The 17286-nt window shown below is 45.1% G+C and overlaps 1 protein-coding gene across 5 annotated transcripts in view; it reads right to left on the bottom strand.

Moving 5' to 3' along the window:
- The window catches only part of LOC135897627 (blood vessel epicardial substance-like), a 107755-nt gene that overhangs the window by 44296 nt on the left and 46173 nt on the right, over positions 1 to 17286 (bottom strand). For 2 of the 5 annotated variants that reach the window (XM_070539172.1, XM_070539173.1), the window contains exon 7: positions 1 to 1843. The exons of 1 other annotated variant lie outside the window; for it this stretch is intronic. In XM_070539172.1, the coding sequence (XP_070395273.1) occupies positions 1605 to 1843 (239 nt within the window). In that variant the 3' untranslated portion in view covers positions 1 to 1604. Of the gene's footprint in view, positions 1844 to 6764; positions 9122 to 17286 lie in introns of those variants that run through there. 2 more of the 5 variants (XM_070539174.1, XM_070539176.1) reach the window with 1 other exon arrangement.

Below are 17286 nucleotides of genomic sequence, written 5' to 3'. Positions count from 1 at the left end.
TTGTGTGTGTTCAGGGCTGGCTGACTGTGTGATGTAATGCTCCCTCCTATATTTTTCCTTCCTCCATGATTCCCATCTTGGCTGAACAATTGCAGTGCCGGAATTCCCTCTAGTAATTGTTGTAGGAAACTCTATGGTCCTGGGTAGTATGGGAATGTTTTATTTATTGCATAGAAAGTTTTACTTTCCAGCCTTTTTTTCCCCCAAAATACAGAAAGGCTAGCCCAACTTTGCGGCAGGTGTGTTATCATAAGGCCAATCTTTGCCACAGATGAAAGGATCGCGCATCATGTGACTCGCGTTGCTGGTGCCAACAGTAAAGAGCAGGCGCAGTCCGCTCCGTTTCATGGTCAGGTTTGGCGGGATTTGCCACCTGCCAAGGATTCTGCAATCTGCAGGGTCGGGGCAAGTTCACGCTGCGCCCGCCTCCCCTTGTTGTTCCGTCCTCTGTGCCAATCCATGCAATCGGGTCATGACACTTTCGCGCCCACCATGTAAACTAAACACTAGATTTTTGGCTAGCTGCTAGAAGCTTAAAAAAAGTAGAAAGTAAGGAGTAAAAAAAACTCCAAGCTGTCAGAATTAATCCGGAGCCTCCCATTATGGTGTCTATCGTAGCCTGTGAGTTGCTTTAAAGCGTTAAACCCCGTCATTTTGTGAAATATTTTGCTATAGCATGGGTGACAAGACATTCCAAGGGGAGGAGAATAAAAGTGCTGCTTCAGTGATAGCGAGTATCTGGTAGGGCAGTCCCTGTGCAAGTCTCGAGTTCTCTGACGGTTATCTTAATTCTGAGCGCGCTAGCGTCAATGTAACGCTGGGCATTCACGTTTAACATTTCGGTCGCCTTGACGATCATATGCGTCCAAGCATATATTAGATGAGTTAAATTCTCTTTCCTAAAGTCTCGCAACATTGGCTGTGTACGTCAAAGGGCCCCTCACCAGCCCCCATGGCAAATTTTGGTTGTACGCTGGAAGTTGTGTCCGCTGGGGAGCTATCTGCCGCAAAAATTTTAAAAATTGGCTCATTAATAGCCGAGATGGAAATATTTCAGTGCCGCTCTCTCCACTCGCCATGTCTAGCCTCCGCAGGCGAAATTCCTTCCCTGCGTTCTCCCATACCAGACCTCGAGGATCGCGTGACGCATACGTCACAGGCTCCGCCTTCATTTTTTTCTCCTCGCTTTTCTTTTTCGGCGCTACGCATTTCTGCTGACGGCGTCGCGCGCGAGCTGTTGTCTCGTTCGCGCAGCGCACGATTTTGCGAGCTGTGCACAAGGACACGTCACTAGCGGTATAATGCAGAGGTACACGAATACTACGGCACAACAAGCTGATCGCAAAGTAGGATCACGCGCTGGAACACGGTAGAAAATGGCATAATTTCGGTACCTGCGCAGGTGACCGCACAACCGTGCGAACAAGCAGACGAAGCAGAAGTACATCTCTTGCTTCGGTGCGCAGTACAAAAAAAAAAAAAGAACGCAGACATTTCCGTTTGTGTGGCGTGTTTTATTATTTCTCTAAACTTCAATTCGTCAATTCAAGCAACAGATCGCACAGACAACAGATGTCTCGAATAATTCTCGAAGTCACATGTCACTACGAGCGATGTCGTAGGCCCAGGAACACGAGTACGTCACCGTCCGGCTTGGAGCGCGGTGGCCGCGAGAAGAAAAAACTGCGTTCGGTTTGAAATTTCAGATCTTTCCGCGGTGTGTAACGATGTAATACTTTGCAGACACGATAGTTGGTGCGCATTGTATGCTCTGCGCTTGTCAGCTCAAAATGGCCAAACCTGGTGGGGGTCCCTTTAAGAGGAAGCTTTAGCTCGGGAACTCCTATAGATGAGAATGGAAAAATCGTATTTTTCAGCAACCACTGCACCAATTTTGATTAGGGTTATTGCATTTAAAAAGTGAAACTTAGTCACTGTATGAAACAGATATTTATTTAGGCCAACCGTCTGTTTATTAATCACTAAAAATTGACAATTTCGGAAATCTCAACTTTGATGTGTATGACTCTGTAACTCATCAATGACAAGCGCGATCACACTTGTGTAATATGCACCTAACAACACATTGAAAGTTGACAAAATAAACGCCTCTGAAGTATACAATTATTTTGTGTGAAAGCCATATACAAAATCCTCATTAACATTGTAACAATTGTAAGTAAGCTTCTTTAACGGATGAAGTTTACAAAACTTCGATGTCTGTTTTTGGTGCAGCGATACACTTTTGTGAACATTGTGCTTCATTTTTTTTATACGGGCGAGTTTTCGTGAGTCCTAGTAAACAATTCCAAGCTTTAAGTCGAAATTCTGCCTGCCTGCGGTAACCAGAATTCAACTTTTCTCTCGGATGCAACATGCTTCAGTCAAGACGGTCCTGGAAATGTCTCGTAAGAGCATTTCTGCCTTTTACATGTATTTCAATAAGTGGCATTGGAGTCGGCCCCATGGAAACTAAAGCTTCATCTTACGGATAAGTAGCAGTTCATAAAAAAAAAAACAGCAATGAACTGCTTAATATAGCCGTTGTTCAAAACCCTACAATATATTTCAAAATAATATTTAGGAATAACTGCTGGCGTCGCTGGTACTTTCTGTCGGATATTTCGGGTCCCGTCCCTTATCCGTTCAACCGCGGCAACCTTTTGTTCACCAGCAACGGTGGAGGAGTACCATTGATGACCGTGTTTGAGTGACTTCTGTCTTTAGTTTGGATCTCTTCTGTACCATGCCAGCTCAATTCTTTCTCGGTGACAAAAGTAAAATAAAAATGAAAAAAACGAGGAGCTACATAACTGCACTTTATCTTTTCATGAAGAAGCAAACTCTCGTAAGACAGTCTGAATGAATGAGTAGAGTTTTCATTGAAAATATTGTACCCCCTAAATAGAAATGTCCTTGGAAAAAATTTTTGACTTAATCAAGTGAACATTTTTATTTCCGCTTTCGTTTGGAACCCACCTCATCGTGGCACAAAATTAATTGCTACTACACATCAATGGTGCAACGTTTCTGGTTTAAAGCGAAAAAGAAACTATACAAACTTTTGTTTCCCGGAATTTGCGGAGCCTTGGCACGGTTCAGCAGACAGAACGCTGCTTGGCTTCGCCACGGAGGCGATTGAGCATAGCGTTGGAGGTATGGTATGGTATGGTATGGTATGGTATTCCTTGAGCGATGGCGCACACCCACTGTGGGGGATTGGCCAAGATTTGGATGAAATTAGGCTATCTTTATTAAAAAACTGAAAATGGTAAAGCTAACTGGAGGAAAAGAACAAAAATAAAATGTTTAAGAATTCAAGACAACCTCTTCGTAGCAATTATAAAATCCTCCACGGTTGAGCAAATATCCCTGTGGCACTGTCCAAGAGAGGAGGCTCCTAGAGAAAGGATATTTATAATTGAAAAGCTCAAACCAAGCTGTGTAAATCTTGATTCTAGATTTTTTCTTAAAGAAGTGAAACGGCGGCAGAATATGAAAAAAATGATCGATTGTTTCATCTTCTCCACAGACTGGGCACAGAGGGGAGGGCACCAGACCAGCCCTGTGACGATAAAAGTTTAATTTTGGTATTCGACAACGTAATTGGGTAAAGATGACTTCAGTTTTTCTTGTGTGAAAGGAATTTTTAGGCCAAGGGAATAGGAGGTGTCGATACTCGGAAAAATTTGCTACAGCTGGGTTCAAAAAGTCTTGAGTAATTGTATATCTCCTGAATCTAGTAGTCGTCAGGTAAGCTATTGTAGGAAATAATGGTAATACAGGGCCACTGAGGGCCGCTCTCGCGAGACTGTCAGCCATTTCATTCATGACTAATCCTTTATGTCCAGGCACCCAAAGCAATCTAATTAAATTTATGTGGGCGCCGACTACGCTTCGTCGTCGTTGCAGTCAAACGCACTCCGTGTCTCTGGAGGCCTTCTAAGCGCGAGCCGCGCATGCGTGGTTGAGCGGGACAGCACGAGAATTAACGGCGGTGGCAGCGACGTGTTTTGGTGCTTCGAGAGTCTAATTGCTAAGGCAGTTAAAGAAATGGCGAATAATTTTGCAGTAAACACACACACACACACGAATAATTGCACACACTTGGCACACGCACACACGTACTATGGTTACAGTGTGTGACGCGAATGTTTAAGTGTTAGGCTGCGATGTGAGAGCAAATAGTTTCTTGTCGGCCTGCTAAGTTTTGACGGCTTAATTGATTTTGATGTAGCGATGACGGCCTTTTGATCGCTAATGTGAGTGCCTTAAATTCACTCTTTGTTTTACAAGACGAGGTCGATGCACATTCTTCAAGGTGTGGTGATGAATGGCACTTGGTAGTATGAAGGACCTGCTTACTCCGTGACATGTCGAGGTAAAGCATGTTTGCTCGAGTTCCCACCGGCTTCCTAAGCACACACTGGCGCATCTGAGCCCGCAATAGCGCGCCTAGCGAGCCCCGTCTTAGGCGCTCCCGTCAAAAGGTAAACACGACGTGATGTCATAGGTGCGCAGAATTCTAACGCGCTCCTAATACCTGTGCAGCAGACGGCGCCGACGACGACGTCACGAAAATCGGGAATGAGCTAAGAAAAGCTAAATGCTTTAAAATCATAACACTGAACCAAACACAACGCATCTGACAGGTTAGTTATGGGTGTTTCTCCGCTATGCTACATTACTTGCGGCGAAGTACTCTTTACAGGCAAAATGGTACAGTAACCGACACTAATTTAAAGTTCATACGAGCGCAAGCCTCGATCCTGCGTAGAATCCAAACCAAATCGTTCCCCAGCCCACATTGGCTAGCCATAATTACCAACGGGCAATGGAACCCAATCTGTCAAAATTGCACAAATCAAACATTGGCTGCCCAAAATCACATTCTTTGGGGGTGCGAGGGCTTACCCCCTCCCAGGTCGCTCCTGCCAGCTCCCTCACAACAGACGTGGGAAGAGCTGCTCAGAACGCCGGATAAAAAAGTACAAAAAGCCCTCATTGCCTGGGCCGAAAGGGTCGCTCCTCGTGAGGGGCCATTCTAGGACTCGGGCCTGCCAGATCATAACTGAGCAGAGTCTCAATAAAGTTGTTACCATCACCACCTACGCAGCAATAAAAAAATCCGCTGAGACTGTAAAGACTGTTTACGCGGGAAAATGCGAAAGCATTGTACCGTTTGTAGACTTCGTAAAGCATGGACGCGCTCATGTTGTGCACTCGTGACGTGACGCCACCCATTGGCTGCGACGTGACCTATGCAGTGACGCACGCACTAGACGCACCTTTAGTCGGCCATAACCGGCCATATATATATATATATATATATATATACACACACACACTGTCATGGCTATACATCGCGAGACAGTATCCCTCGTGAAAATGTAGGAGGAGCAAACATAAATTTTAGACCTCTTCCCCAATTTCTACATTGTCTTTAGTATTTGAGACTCGGAACTGTGAGGATGGACGCTCATTTTCAAAGCTTTGTTCGGTTAAGAATTGCCTGCGCCCCACGCGCGGCGAGAAGAAGCTGCATACCGTGGCCATTATGTCCACCAAAGGCAACTTGTCGAGAAATATTTCTTTTGATGAACCGAAATCAGAGTTTGCCAGCAGCAATAGCCGCAAGACGTACTTTACATATATATATATATATATATATATATATATATATATATATATATATATATATATATATATATATATATATATATATATATATATATATATATATATATATATATATATATATATATATATGCATCGTACCTTTCTGCTGCCAGATGTGTCCTTGATCCGCCCGCGTGAACTCTGTTGAAGCCTTTCTCGCGCATTCAGACAAACGTGCGTTCAGGCGGTGGGCACTATATAGCCTCGGCTGCAACGACAATTCACTGCCCAGTTGCCCACTGTTGTGTACGTCTCGCTGTGCCGCACAGCCGTGCGAGATGGTCGTATTGCTCTTCCCAACTTGCAGTGCGCTTCGTTCCGCCGAGAAAGCGTGGGCGTTCGCCCGAATCACGCAGACAAAACAGCGACTCCAGCTGTCACATGCTTTCAGTCACGCTTTATTGTTCATTTCAGTAGCTATCCTAGCTCACTGCCGCCCGGCTATGGTTATGTACAAACATACAAAAAACAATGTACATGGTATATACACAGAAACTCGGAACTTTGTACACACAGGAAGCATTGCTCGCAGAAACGCAAAAAATCGTTCGTGGTACAAGAATAAAAAGCTCGCCGAGCGCAGTCGCAAGGCGCGGCTTCCAAAAGCAGGCGGGAGATAACGGCCACTGCGGGTCTGTCTTCTTCTTTTACAACAATCGGAGAAACGCTTCTGAGGGTGTGGTGTAATTAATGAATCTCGGATGAAATATGTCGCGTGGGCGTCTGAAACACTCGTAATCAACGCTGCAGTAAGCATGGTGCTACGGTTTCACTCAATGCAGCAGGACATTTGTTCCAGTCCAAGATTTCAAAAAGAAAAAAGAAAAGAAAAAGCCTGCGCGCTTGAAATGCTCTGCACTTACAAGGCAGTCAAAAATAGCCGTGCTGTAAGCTATTTGTGGCCAGCAGTCTTAGTCATGTTCATCAAAACGCAAATTGGCGACACTGGTTACACAAGTTAAGGAGACCCTGGAGTGGTTTTTAAGGTTGCTATTGGAAGTAGGCATTTGTGAATTATTACAGTGACAGTGACTCCAAATTCCCACCAATCCCAATTCTCCGCCCACCCACCCACCCGCTTCTTTTCTTTCTTTCTTTGAAAGAATTTAACGTCGCTATTCAATTATCACTCACCACCAAGGGCGAACATTCTTCTTTCGCCGAAGGAACGTCGCCTACTTAAATGGCAATCTTTAGAAAACGGTTCTCGGCCCCCTTAACAGAATCACAATAACTGCAGTGTGACAACGACTAACCGCTCTGGGAGCACTGAGAGCGCCCTGGGATCTACCACAACCACCGGTGTATAGGTGAAGGAACACACTTACGGCATTGCAAAGAAAAGCATGTGGCGAAACAGTGATTCGCAATTACTCATCGTGAGAGCTGCTGCTTCCGCGGACGGCTCGAGTTAAATTGAAACAGTGTCACCTAATGCTTGTGCATGGTTTTGTGCTATGAGAAGTGGAGCGCTACTTTCAATCCTTGGTACGATATGAACATTTATAAGTCGCGCTAATCTTATACGTATCGCACTTGAAGTTTCTACCACAAAATGTTGTTTGACACGCGACATGTGTGTTCAGACGTGAGCACCTGTGATACCCTTAATGTTAATTGGTAACTAGCCTGTATAAAACCCTGAACGTACACTGCGTCTAATGTTCACAAGCACATTCGTATGTGATGCGAGTCTAATTTCGTTTCGCTGAGTGGTATAGAACCATGAAACAGCGCAAACGCATCTCAAGTTTCATCTCGCACGTTTCACCACAGTTGTGCGAAAAAGGGCCGCTTCAGTGGAAAGCGTGTGCGGAGCTTACACAGACGCCCCGGGGCTTTTACTGATGCTATTAACTGCAGTCTCGCAGGTCAATGCTATATTGCTTCTGTAAATCAAGAGACAGCTTCTTTCGGTTATGTTTGATTCTGCTGCTTTTAAAAGTTCGGCGTGTTTTGCACGATTGTCCACGTTTTAAGACTTCTTGCGTCGGATGGTTCAAAGCACGAACGCTGCAGTTGCTCGATTCTAAGTAGCCACGAGTTATCTCGGGCACAGCGACCAGAAAATGTGATGCTTGCGTTTGAACAAATCCTAAATGTTTCGTACAGATTTGTTTCTTCGAAAAATTATTTTGGGAAAGAGGTATATATCTAGAATTCAGGCGGAGTAATAATTCAGAGATTACGGCAGTTTCTTGTCTTACATGCGCATCGTAGCATTTAGCTTGTTAATAAATATGCCTCTTCTTAAGTATGCGACCTTTACTGCGTGAACCTCAACACGTACAGGACGACAGGAGCATACGACAACGAAAGAAGCACGTGTTGCGGGAGGAGGCAAAAAAATAGCAAGCACTTTTTTTTCAGTGAGATCCTTATGCGTGCGCCTGATGTTGCACATTTGCCTCTGCCACGTCATCGTGAATGGGAACCACCCATACCGTCTTTTTTTTTTTTAACGTGCAATCTTCGCGCTTCTAATCTTTACGTACGCTTTTGCCGAATAACTCGACGTGCTTCGCGGTTGTCTCTCGTGCTATAAAAGTTGCAGCTAGTGAGTTAACTGTAATCCGGCGGCGCTGGCGTCGGTTTCGAATTTGGTCACAAGCACTGCTTCACTTGTGCAAATGACCTTCTGGGCGTATGCTTTACGCTGTGGTTGAAAGTTGGACGACACACTAGCGAGTTTTGTTAGAAATTGCACATTTTAATGCAAGTTTCTAAAATATTTCCGCTCAATATCAACGCTATCGATAGTAACAAGGAAAAAAAAGATAGCGGGTATCAGAGCATGAGCCTACTTCTTTTCCTTGCACTGACCCCAGGTAGGAGCGCCAGAGATAGCCTCTGTGCAAATTTCTTGCGCGTGACATCACGTACGCCATGTTCTGACGTCATTCGCAACTTCTTCAGCGCTGATTGAGCTGAGCAGCTCGGGTTAAGGAGCCACTATTCACCCTGCCATTAGTCCACCGACATGATAGTCGCAACTACATCAACACACTTCTGTACTCGTTGCCATCGCTCGAATGAAGTTGCCATTTGCTATTGCCAAACGTGTGTCGCGGTCCAGCCGTCTTGGTCGCGTAAGGCTGCACGCAGCAACTACTCGTCGCAACGCACGCACTACTTACGAGCGCGTATGCACCGAGCACTGCTTCTAGAAGCGGCCCTTTCGGCGTTCTTTTTTTTTTTCGTATCAGCAAACCAAGCGGCTTCACGAGGCATATACTGGAGAGGAATGCAGGCACAAGAGCAACACATGGTGTTCCAGAGGGACTAAGTAGCGCGAAGCGCACGGAATCACGTCGTCGAGTCTCTGCAGAACCAGGGTGTTGGCTGCGTTAGCCCTATAGAGGCTATGCCTCTACATTGGCGGCTCCTGCCGCAGCGACCACCTTGACCCTCCTCCTTCTCTCCGGTTCTTCTTGGGCCACGGCTACATGGAGGGAAGGGGGGCGGGGGACAAAGGCGACAATTGGTAAACACGGTGGCCGCGACAGACTGCAATGTTGCTAAGATCCCTCCTACATAATGCTACCCCTCTGCAGCCCCTCTTGTAAGAAGCTCTGCCCTCGTCCCTAACCGCTGTGGTTTGCACTCCACCCCGAAAGGCGACAGTCGGTCGCTGATACAAATAGCAATAAATTCAATAGTCCCCTGGGAGCCACGGTCGTGAGCTGCTCACCAGCTTTTCTGACAGTGTCATGCCGAATAATTATCCGAGACCCTACAAGAAATTATAGTAGACTGTACTAATCTCTCACACGCCAGCCTAATTTCTTTTAGACAATTACTTCCAGACAAAATCCATAAAGTGTGTGAGCGGAGGTTAACAAAAAGCATATTTCCTTCGGTATATGTGTGGGCGAATTATTGAGAAAGTGAGAAATTCAAAGGCGACGCACAACCATTTAAGAGAGGTAAAAATATTCTAAGCACACGGAATAATTTGTTGAGCGGAGAAATTCTTCCTTGTATATGTCTTTAGCGCGGAATTTTCGGGAGGGTGGTTTACCATTGGAAGTGTTACCGTACGCGTACACACAAGGTTCTATTGGCTAAGACGTTAAACAGTAGCTCCTGCTTTTCGGTAGAGAAGTTGCAGCTAATGTACGGGTATGCTTAAACACTTAACGAGTAGAACTGCATGATAATTACCTAACACGGTATCACTAAGTGTGTAAGAAAGCATACGCCAACATCGTCACTTCTTACTCTTCTATGCCCTGTCTATCGCAACAGATGTGCGAAACGTGCTAGTTGGTAGCCGACAAAAAAGAGGGAGAAAAAAATTTAAATAAGACAGGACGGTACCCGTCCCGTGTGTTATTCGCCGTCTGCAATTTTTCTGTTGTGCTTTTGTTCTCGCATCGTGACGCTTGGTTTATCGCCACTAAAATCGTTAAAAAAATAAATTATGGGGTTTTACGTGCCAAAACCACTTTCTGATTATGAGGCACGCCGTAGTGGAGGACTCCGGAAATTTCGACCACCTGGGGTTCTTTAACGTGTACCTAAATCTAAGTACACGGGTGTTTTCGCATTTCGCCCCCATCGAAATGCGGCCGCCGTGGCCGGGATTCGATCCCGCGACCTCGTATAAAATCGTTGTTTATAACGAATAGAGTTAATCTGATATCTGTCGGGCCACTCGGGGCTTCACTTGCAGTATTTCGCAGATCACAAAAACGCATGCTTTTAAACCGATGGAGCATGCCGAACGCGCGGGAAAGCATCTCGCACAAGGATGACAATGCTGTTGTGTCCATGCTGCTTAAAAAATAATAAAGAAAAGGCCTATATAACGTGCGCATGAAGGCGCGTAATGGAACTGGAAACGTCTACGCGCACTTGGGATACTTTTTTGTGCATGTAGGACTGCGTCTAAACTACGCAATAACAGGCTCACTTAGGCAGATTATGTACATGTGCAAGGTCTAGAAATATAACGTTAATCATAGAAATCTGCGGGTACGCCCTGTACGGACAGGCCGATTATGTGAAGTGTGCCTCGATAAATTTCGGACACTTCCTTAAGAGCTTTCAAACGCTTACTAACTCTGTCGAACATATGCTGATAGGCAAGGCACCACATGGAAGATGTCTTCGTGGATCTTTTCTTTCTTGTGTGTGAGCAGAATTACACGAGCGCGAATGGCTTTCTTGTGTTCTCTTTCTCTTAACTGATGACTCCGGTAGAACACAATGCAACGCACATGTTATCACTACTACTTGCTTCCTTGCTTGCTCCTTATTCCGTGGTTCTTCCCCTCTGCGGGGAATCGGCCAGGAAGCCGGCGGTTAAGGGGAGGATGAGAGAGAAAGTGAGGCAGGGTGGTGCAAATTCTGCAAATGGTATGGAAATAGACTATCTTCAAAGAGACCGACGTATTTTCTTTTTTAATGAAATCGTATGGTTTACACACAGACGGCAAATTTGGCAGTATCCAAATAATTTCGAATACCGTCGGCAATTTCACCACGACTGCTTAGCCTCACCATGTTGCCGTATTATTTTCCCTCTTCTTTATGGTGTTTTCATGCTATCCGTAGTATCTCCGACGTATTCTTGAATCTTTATTCTTCCTCCCCCATTTGCTTGCGTCGTATGAATTGACCAAATAAATGATGCTAAGTTTCCGACAACGCAAAGCGTTTCAGTATTGTACCAGAGCGAAGGTGATTGCTGCGTGTTAATTGCATGCGTTACGTCCTGATTAGAGCACGTGCCATGTATCTCGGAGTGCCTAATGGAGTTTGAGGGGTCCGTGTTCTACAGAGAGAAAGAAGTCATTTTGTCCATCCAAATCTTGACCAATACCTCACAGTGGGTACGCGCCATCGTAGAAGGATATCCTATCCTATCCTACTTAGAGCTGTAAAATCCACATATATTTATTTTTCTACGCATAAAGGATGTTAACGGAACTCTAAAGAACTAATAAGTGCGAGAAAGGGGGGATGTTTACAGCATAGACGCACCTTTATGCAGGTTTCTTCCCACGTGCCTGAGGCAAGCGTTCTTGCAGAATTGTGCAGAAATTGTCAGGAAATCAGTGCAGATCTAGGGCGGCGAGCAAGCAAAGGTGCTATCGGCGGACGCGAAGCGAAGTTCGTGCGTTCGAAACGTTCCATGCTGAAGTGTTATTAAAGAAGCGGACGTCGCGACGCTTTTTTCGTGAATACGTCGTCTGGCGCACGCAAGAAAACGCGTGGTGACTCGTTGTGAAACTAATCGGCTCATTACGTCTTGTAAAAAAAAAAAGGTGGATGTGAAAAAAAAAGAAAGGCCTGATAAGTTTTAGCGTAAAAAAGGATTGTTGGGCGTCGCTTCCTCTTGTTGTGACAAGACCATCTATGTCTAAAGTATCAATTTCTCATGCAGTATGTTCATCTTCTCTTCCCTATGTATACAGCATTCTAGCAAACCACGTCAAGCATGACAGCTGTGGGTACAGCGTTTGACGAAGATGAGTTCGGTTTTCGAAACGTTCGCAGCAGACGGAGTCGTTCGCTTCGCGTGTGTTCTTTCATATCTTCCGACACGTCTACATCTGCTCCAGAACATTTCTATTCATATTCTTTCTTTCTTTCTTTCTTTCTTTCTTTCTTTCTTTCTTTCTTTCTTTCTTTCTTTCTTTCTTTCTTTCTTTCTTTCTTTCTTTCTTTCTTTCTTTCTTTCTTTCTTTCTTTCTTTCTTTCTTTTAGTTTACACGCTGGCGTTGTGAAACAAGAAGGCTAGCTGAATCATTCGCACTGAACTAAAGCGAACAATAAACAAATAAAAATATGGAGCGAATCTTTTGATGGGAATGACAATTTTTATACGTAGCCTAATCATTTTCATTCGTGCATCAAAGTCTTCGAAGTTCCTTTTGTTCTACCGCCGTTTGTTTAACGGCGGTATTGCAGCAGGCCAAAATAAAGATATTTGGGAGGATTAAATGGCGGTAATGAAAATTATTTTTCTGTCTCGCGTAGTCACATTAAAGACGGCTAAAAGTCCCCTTTCGGGAAAGTATTTTGTGAAACATAATCACATCACCGCGGATGTCCCTTCTTTCTTTGGTTCGTCACGTGATTTGCTTGCGTTTCTTATTGAATACTACTGCTGTATGAACGGCAAACGACCTTGACTTAGCAAAAGTCAAACTCTACCGAAAAAAGAAAGAACGCGCACTACACTCGTCTTTAATTCGATTTACTACGTTGCACTACCATGAGAAGAAAGAAAAGAGAGATAAGTTATCTAATCAAGCTACGACTTTCACAACCTCAGTTCACACAAAACACGCACACGCACTCTCTAAACTCACATCTGGTTCTGACGCGGGCGTTATAGAGCAATCACGTCACCACGTGGTGCCGCTGAGATTGTCTGAGCGTGGTGTTCACATGCCGTTAAATTCTTGAGTGAAGTTCACACACTTCATCTCACTTAAAGCGTGCGTCGCACACAGAAAATAATAATAAAAAACGATGCTTTTTGTAAACAGTTACTTCAGTAAATCGTATTCCCTTGTACGACGACGACCCAGCCCGCTCTGTTACGCTTCTTCTGTATGAATCAGCAAACAACGAAGTGCTAACACATCAGAAACAACACGACACAATCCTGGGCTATACCAACAATGGCTGACAAGGCGAACGTAATTCGTCATTTAATTGCATAATATTGTTATTGAAGCTGCGGAAACCACAAGAAATTCGATAAAATGGCGTGTGACGTATCAGACGACTTCGCCATTGAAGAAAACAGCGAGCAGTGTGTGATCGGCCTAAAGAATTTACATTAAGTACTGTGGTTTCACGTTACAAAACCACGATATAATTAGGAGGCACGCCGTAGTTAGGTGTTACCGGTCAACTTTGACCACCTGTTCTTCTTTAACTTTCACTTAAAGTACACGAACGTTTTTTCCCTCTTCTTTCAATCAAAGTACACGAACGTTTTTTTTTTCTCTTTCAATCAAAGTACACGAACGCATTTCGCCCCCAACGAAAGGCAGCCGCTGCGGCAGGAATCGAACCCGCGACCTTAAGCTTAGCAACGCAATGCCACTAAGCTACCGCGACGGTTCTGTGATTGGCCTGTCGGTCACCTTAACAAATGATTACAAACAAGATTACTTTCTCAACAGTATTGGTCAAATGAGGCTGTACAGATATGTGTATGAGCATCCTTATTTAAAAAAAAATTTTCCCCTGTTTACACTTGTGCCCCAAGGCGAACGTAAATTTAGTCGGTACTTCCGCACTGTGCCGTGTTCGTCCTCATGCCACTGTGTCTATGTTGTTTGCTGACGTGCAGAAAGTATCGGCTACCGAAGCTGAAAACTGTCCCAGCTACCTTCAGAGAAAACGCCACGGCTCGCTGGAGCACCTCGTTTCCTTTATTTCTTCCTGGAGACTTAGAAATCGCTGCCGACTATTGAGCTGCCCTCACCTCGACCAGACCCCGTTCTCTAATACGTATATTGCCTCAATGCACCATGAGATCAGGAACACGCGTGTACAGCTCAAGGAACCAACTCGTGAATCCAGTCTAAGATGAGACATGAAGACCCAAAGCCGCCTCCCTCAATCCGCTCTCTTTCCTGATTGATTTTGAATTTGAAATGGATAAAAATTCTCGTAGATTAAGACTTCAAAACAAGCAAACTGCACTGTCATCGTTTGTTTTTTTGCGTCATAGGTTGGAACTTTATCAATAGCATCCGTCTCCAGCTTTCACTCAATTGCCTTGAAGCCAGGGAGAGAGGCACTTGCTCGGAATCTAACAGTGGCTGCCCCATCTCTGAGACATAAAAAATATATAAAAGTAAAACTTACAGCGCATCTATGAAGTCTGCAAACTGAGCTGTCCGCACGAGGTCGCACAACAAAATCAGCCTAAGCAAAGAACATCGAAATTAACTCGTTCTTTGCTTCTCCTATAGCAACTACTGCAACAACAGAGAATGGTAGGATACTGTTGGTACGCCCTGCCGAGCGAGGTTTCGGCGTATGACTACACCCTTGCGCAAAGGTATCCACGGAGGACTAAGCGTATGTATGGCACGGCTCCTGGCTGTACCGAAGATTAATGTCTCCCTCTGCCATATCTATTTTCTGTCAGTCGACTACAAAAAAGAAGCGCAAAGGAACGCCGGCTTTTTGCATGCCAAACCGAAATTTCGCTGACCGCAGTCGACTACAACCAGGGGCCCTGTAACGTAAAACTATTCCATTGTGTTTTTATTCCATTCTCCTGACGTCAAATTTGCGTAACCGCCGACGCAAGCATCGGGCGGTGACCCGCAGCGTTGCCTGAGCAGCCCAATCAAACGCTCTGCTTGTTTATGGGAGGTCACTTTTGTTTGCTTTCAAAACGAATAACATTGCCTACATTGAGCGGTTTTTCGTTTGCGGTACGCTGCCTGGAGGCGAGGAGCACGCTCAAGCGGAGAGGGTTTCAATGCGGTCGAGCCAGCGTACTGAAAATAGACAACCGGATGAAGAGGGTGGTGCCGCCGTCTGCCATTGGTCCGTTTTCCCTCACTTAGCTTGCGGTGGCTGGTCTAAAATCGCGACAGCTTGCAACAGAAGGCTAAGAATACCACTAAAACGGATCCTCAGCAAAGAAAAGTTGGCAGAGCGATGTCGTAAGCGTGCTGAGAGTGTCTGAAAACGTTTCACGGCCACGCAAAAAGCTTTATTACACCTAAATAAACCCATGCCCTCCGGAACGTGCGCGTAGCCACTGCCTGAGCGATCGGCGGCAGCCATCTTTTATTTCTTTCAGAAAGGGGCAGCCTGCGGCTATTCAGAAGAAAATTAATTTTTTGGGGGCATATCATTGTATTTTTAACGCGTACACGTCACTTTGACGCAATTAGTTTTCGCCGCGGGTATGGTGACGCGTGAGTGGCAGGTGAAGTGGATAGCAGAGGGCTAATGGAGAATAGGCGTCGAATCAGAAATAACTATTCGCGGTTTTCGTGACGTTGCGTGACAGACAGGCGATGTGGGGGTGGTCAAAAAAGGTTTTGACCAATCGTGGAGGGCTGGTCGCAGAATCGGAATAGAAAAGTTTGGAATAGCTTTACATTATAGCGCCCCTGGCAGAACGCAGTATCGGAGGGTTTAGGTTCTTGTATTGGTGGAATACCGAAACACCGGAGATACGGACAGCAGCCGCATTACAGCATCAGCGCTGGTAACGGCATCTAGTGGCACTTTATTTAACCGCTAAGGGCTAGACGTGTTCTTGAGTTACATCCTATTCACGGATAAGAAGAAAAAAAGAAAACTTTAAATCGATTATTATGTTGGTATTGACGTTGTTGCTCTGATTATGTTTATGTTGTGATTATGCTTTGTATGATTATGTTGGCGTTTATCGTCGAAGTTGAACGCTAACTCGAGTGATCAGCTCTATCGGCTTCATGACAAGGGTGCGAGTGCCTTAGGCTGAGCTTGCGTAGCGACGATTCTAGAGCAGCACTGCCTGTTGAGCTCGTTCAGTTCTTGAACGCCTCTGAACATTTAACTATAAGCTTTATTTAAACAGTTGTTTGAATTTGTTCGGTCTGTCGTTCTTCTCCTTAAAGACAAAAAAAAAGGGGGGGGGTACATGCGTCAGCGCATTTATAGTTAGTCGCACTTGTATTTCGCGGACTGTGGACAGTAACAAAATAAGCAATGAAAGTTCTCGTCTGTTATAAAGATAATTTCATAGAGGACTTTCTCCTGTATTCCATAGCTTTGTTTACACGAACTCGACGCGAGCCGGTCGAGTCATAAGTGGAGCTTATCCAGCCCGACCCGACCGCGTTTACATGCTTCTAGTCGAGCGGATTGGGCGAGTCAACGGAGCCCTTGCAAACCATGGTTGTTGACCGAAATCGCCGCGACGCCCACTCGACCTGACCTACTGGCGCTTACATGAATCCGAAGGCCGGGTTTCAGACCGACAGGCCGACTTGACCAGCCTTTGTTGGTCTCATGTAAACATAGCTATAATGCAACGTAACGAAGAATAAACTGTTCGGCCCAAAGAGACGAACATGATACGTAGCTGTGTTTTATATGCTTGCAACTGCGCGTCTTGTGCAATGTCATGGCGGTGGCGCTTATGTTACCATAGTGAATTTAAAATAACGTTTTTATTCTACCCGCACGCCATCGTCAAAAGTATTGCGGTTTGCATGCGCAAGTGGCCGGATACGAAACAATAATGTTTGACATTAAACTTACATGCGGTCATCAATTACGTGTCAGTAATATTGACGTCCTAACGCTCTGTGTACTTACACAGAGCGTTAGGACGTCAATATTACTGACACGTAGCTCTCCAAGCGCTCATACAAGCGCTTGGAGAGCTGTCACTACAGAAAAGTTATTAATTTTTTTGGGTTCCGGCCGCTATAAGGTTGCAACGTTATCGGGTCTCGGCGCTGACAGAGTGCGCAAGGCCATAAAAATAAAATTAAAAAATAAATAAAGAAAAACACCTGCTCTTGCTCGGTTGGCTTCGTGTTAGGTTCACTCGCGCTCAACAAGCATTCTGGGAGACGCACACCTTCCATACCACATCAACAAGGGTACGAGTCGACTCGC

Source organism: Dermacentor albipictus, chromosome 5 (assembly GCF_038994185.2).
Source record: "Dermacentor albipictus isolate Rhodes 1998 colony chromosome 5, USDA_Dalb.pri_finalv2, whole genome shotgun sequence".
Taxonomy (NCBI): Eukaryota; Metazoa; Arthropoda; class Arachnida; order Ixodida; family Ixodidae; genus Dermacentor; species Dermacentor albipictus.
The sequence above is the reverse complement of the archived record's forward strand: the minus strand, read 5'-3'. Positions and strand labels throughout refer to the sequence as shown.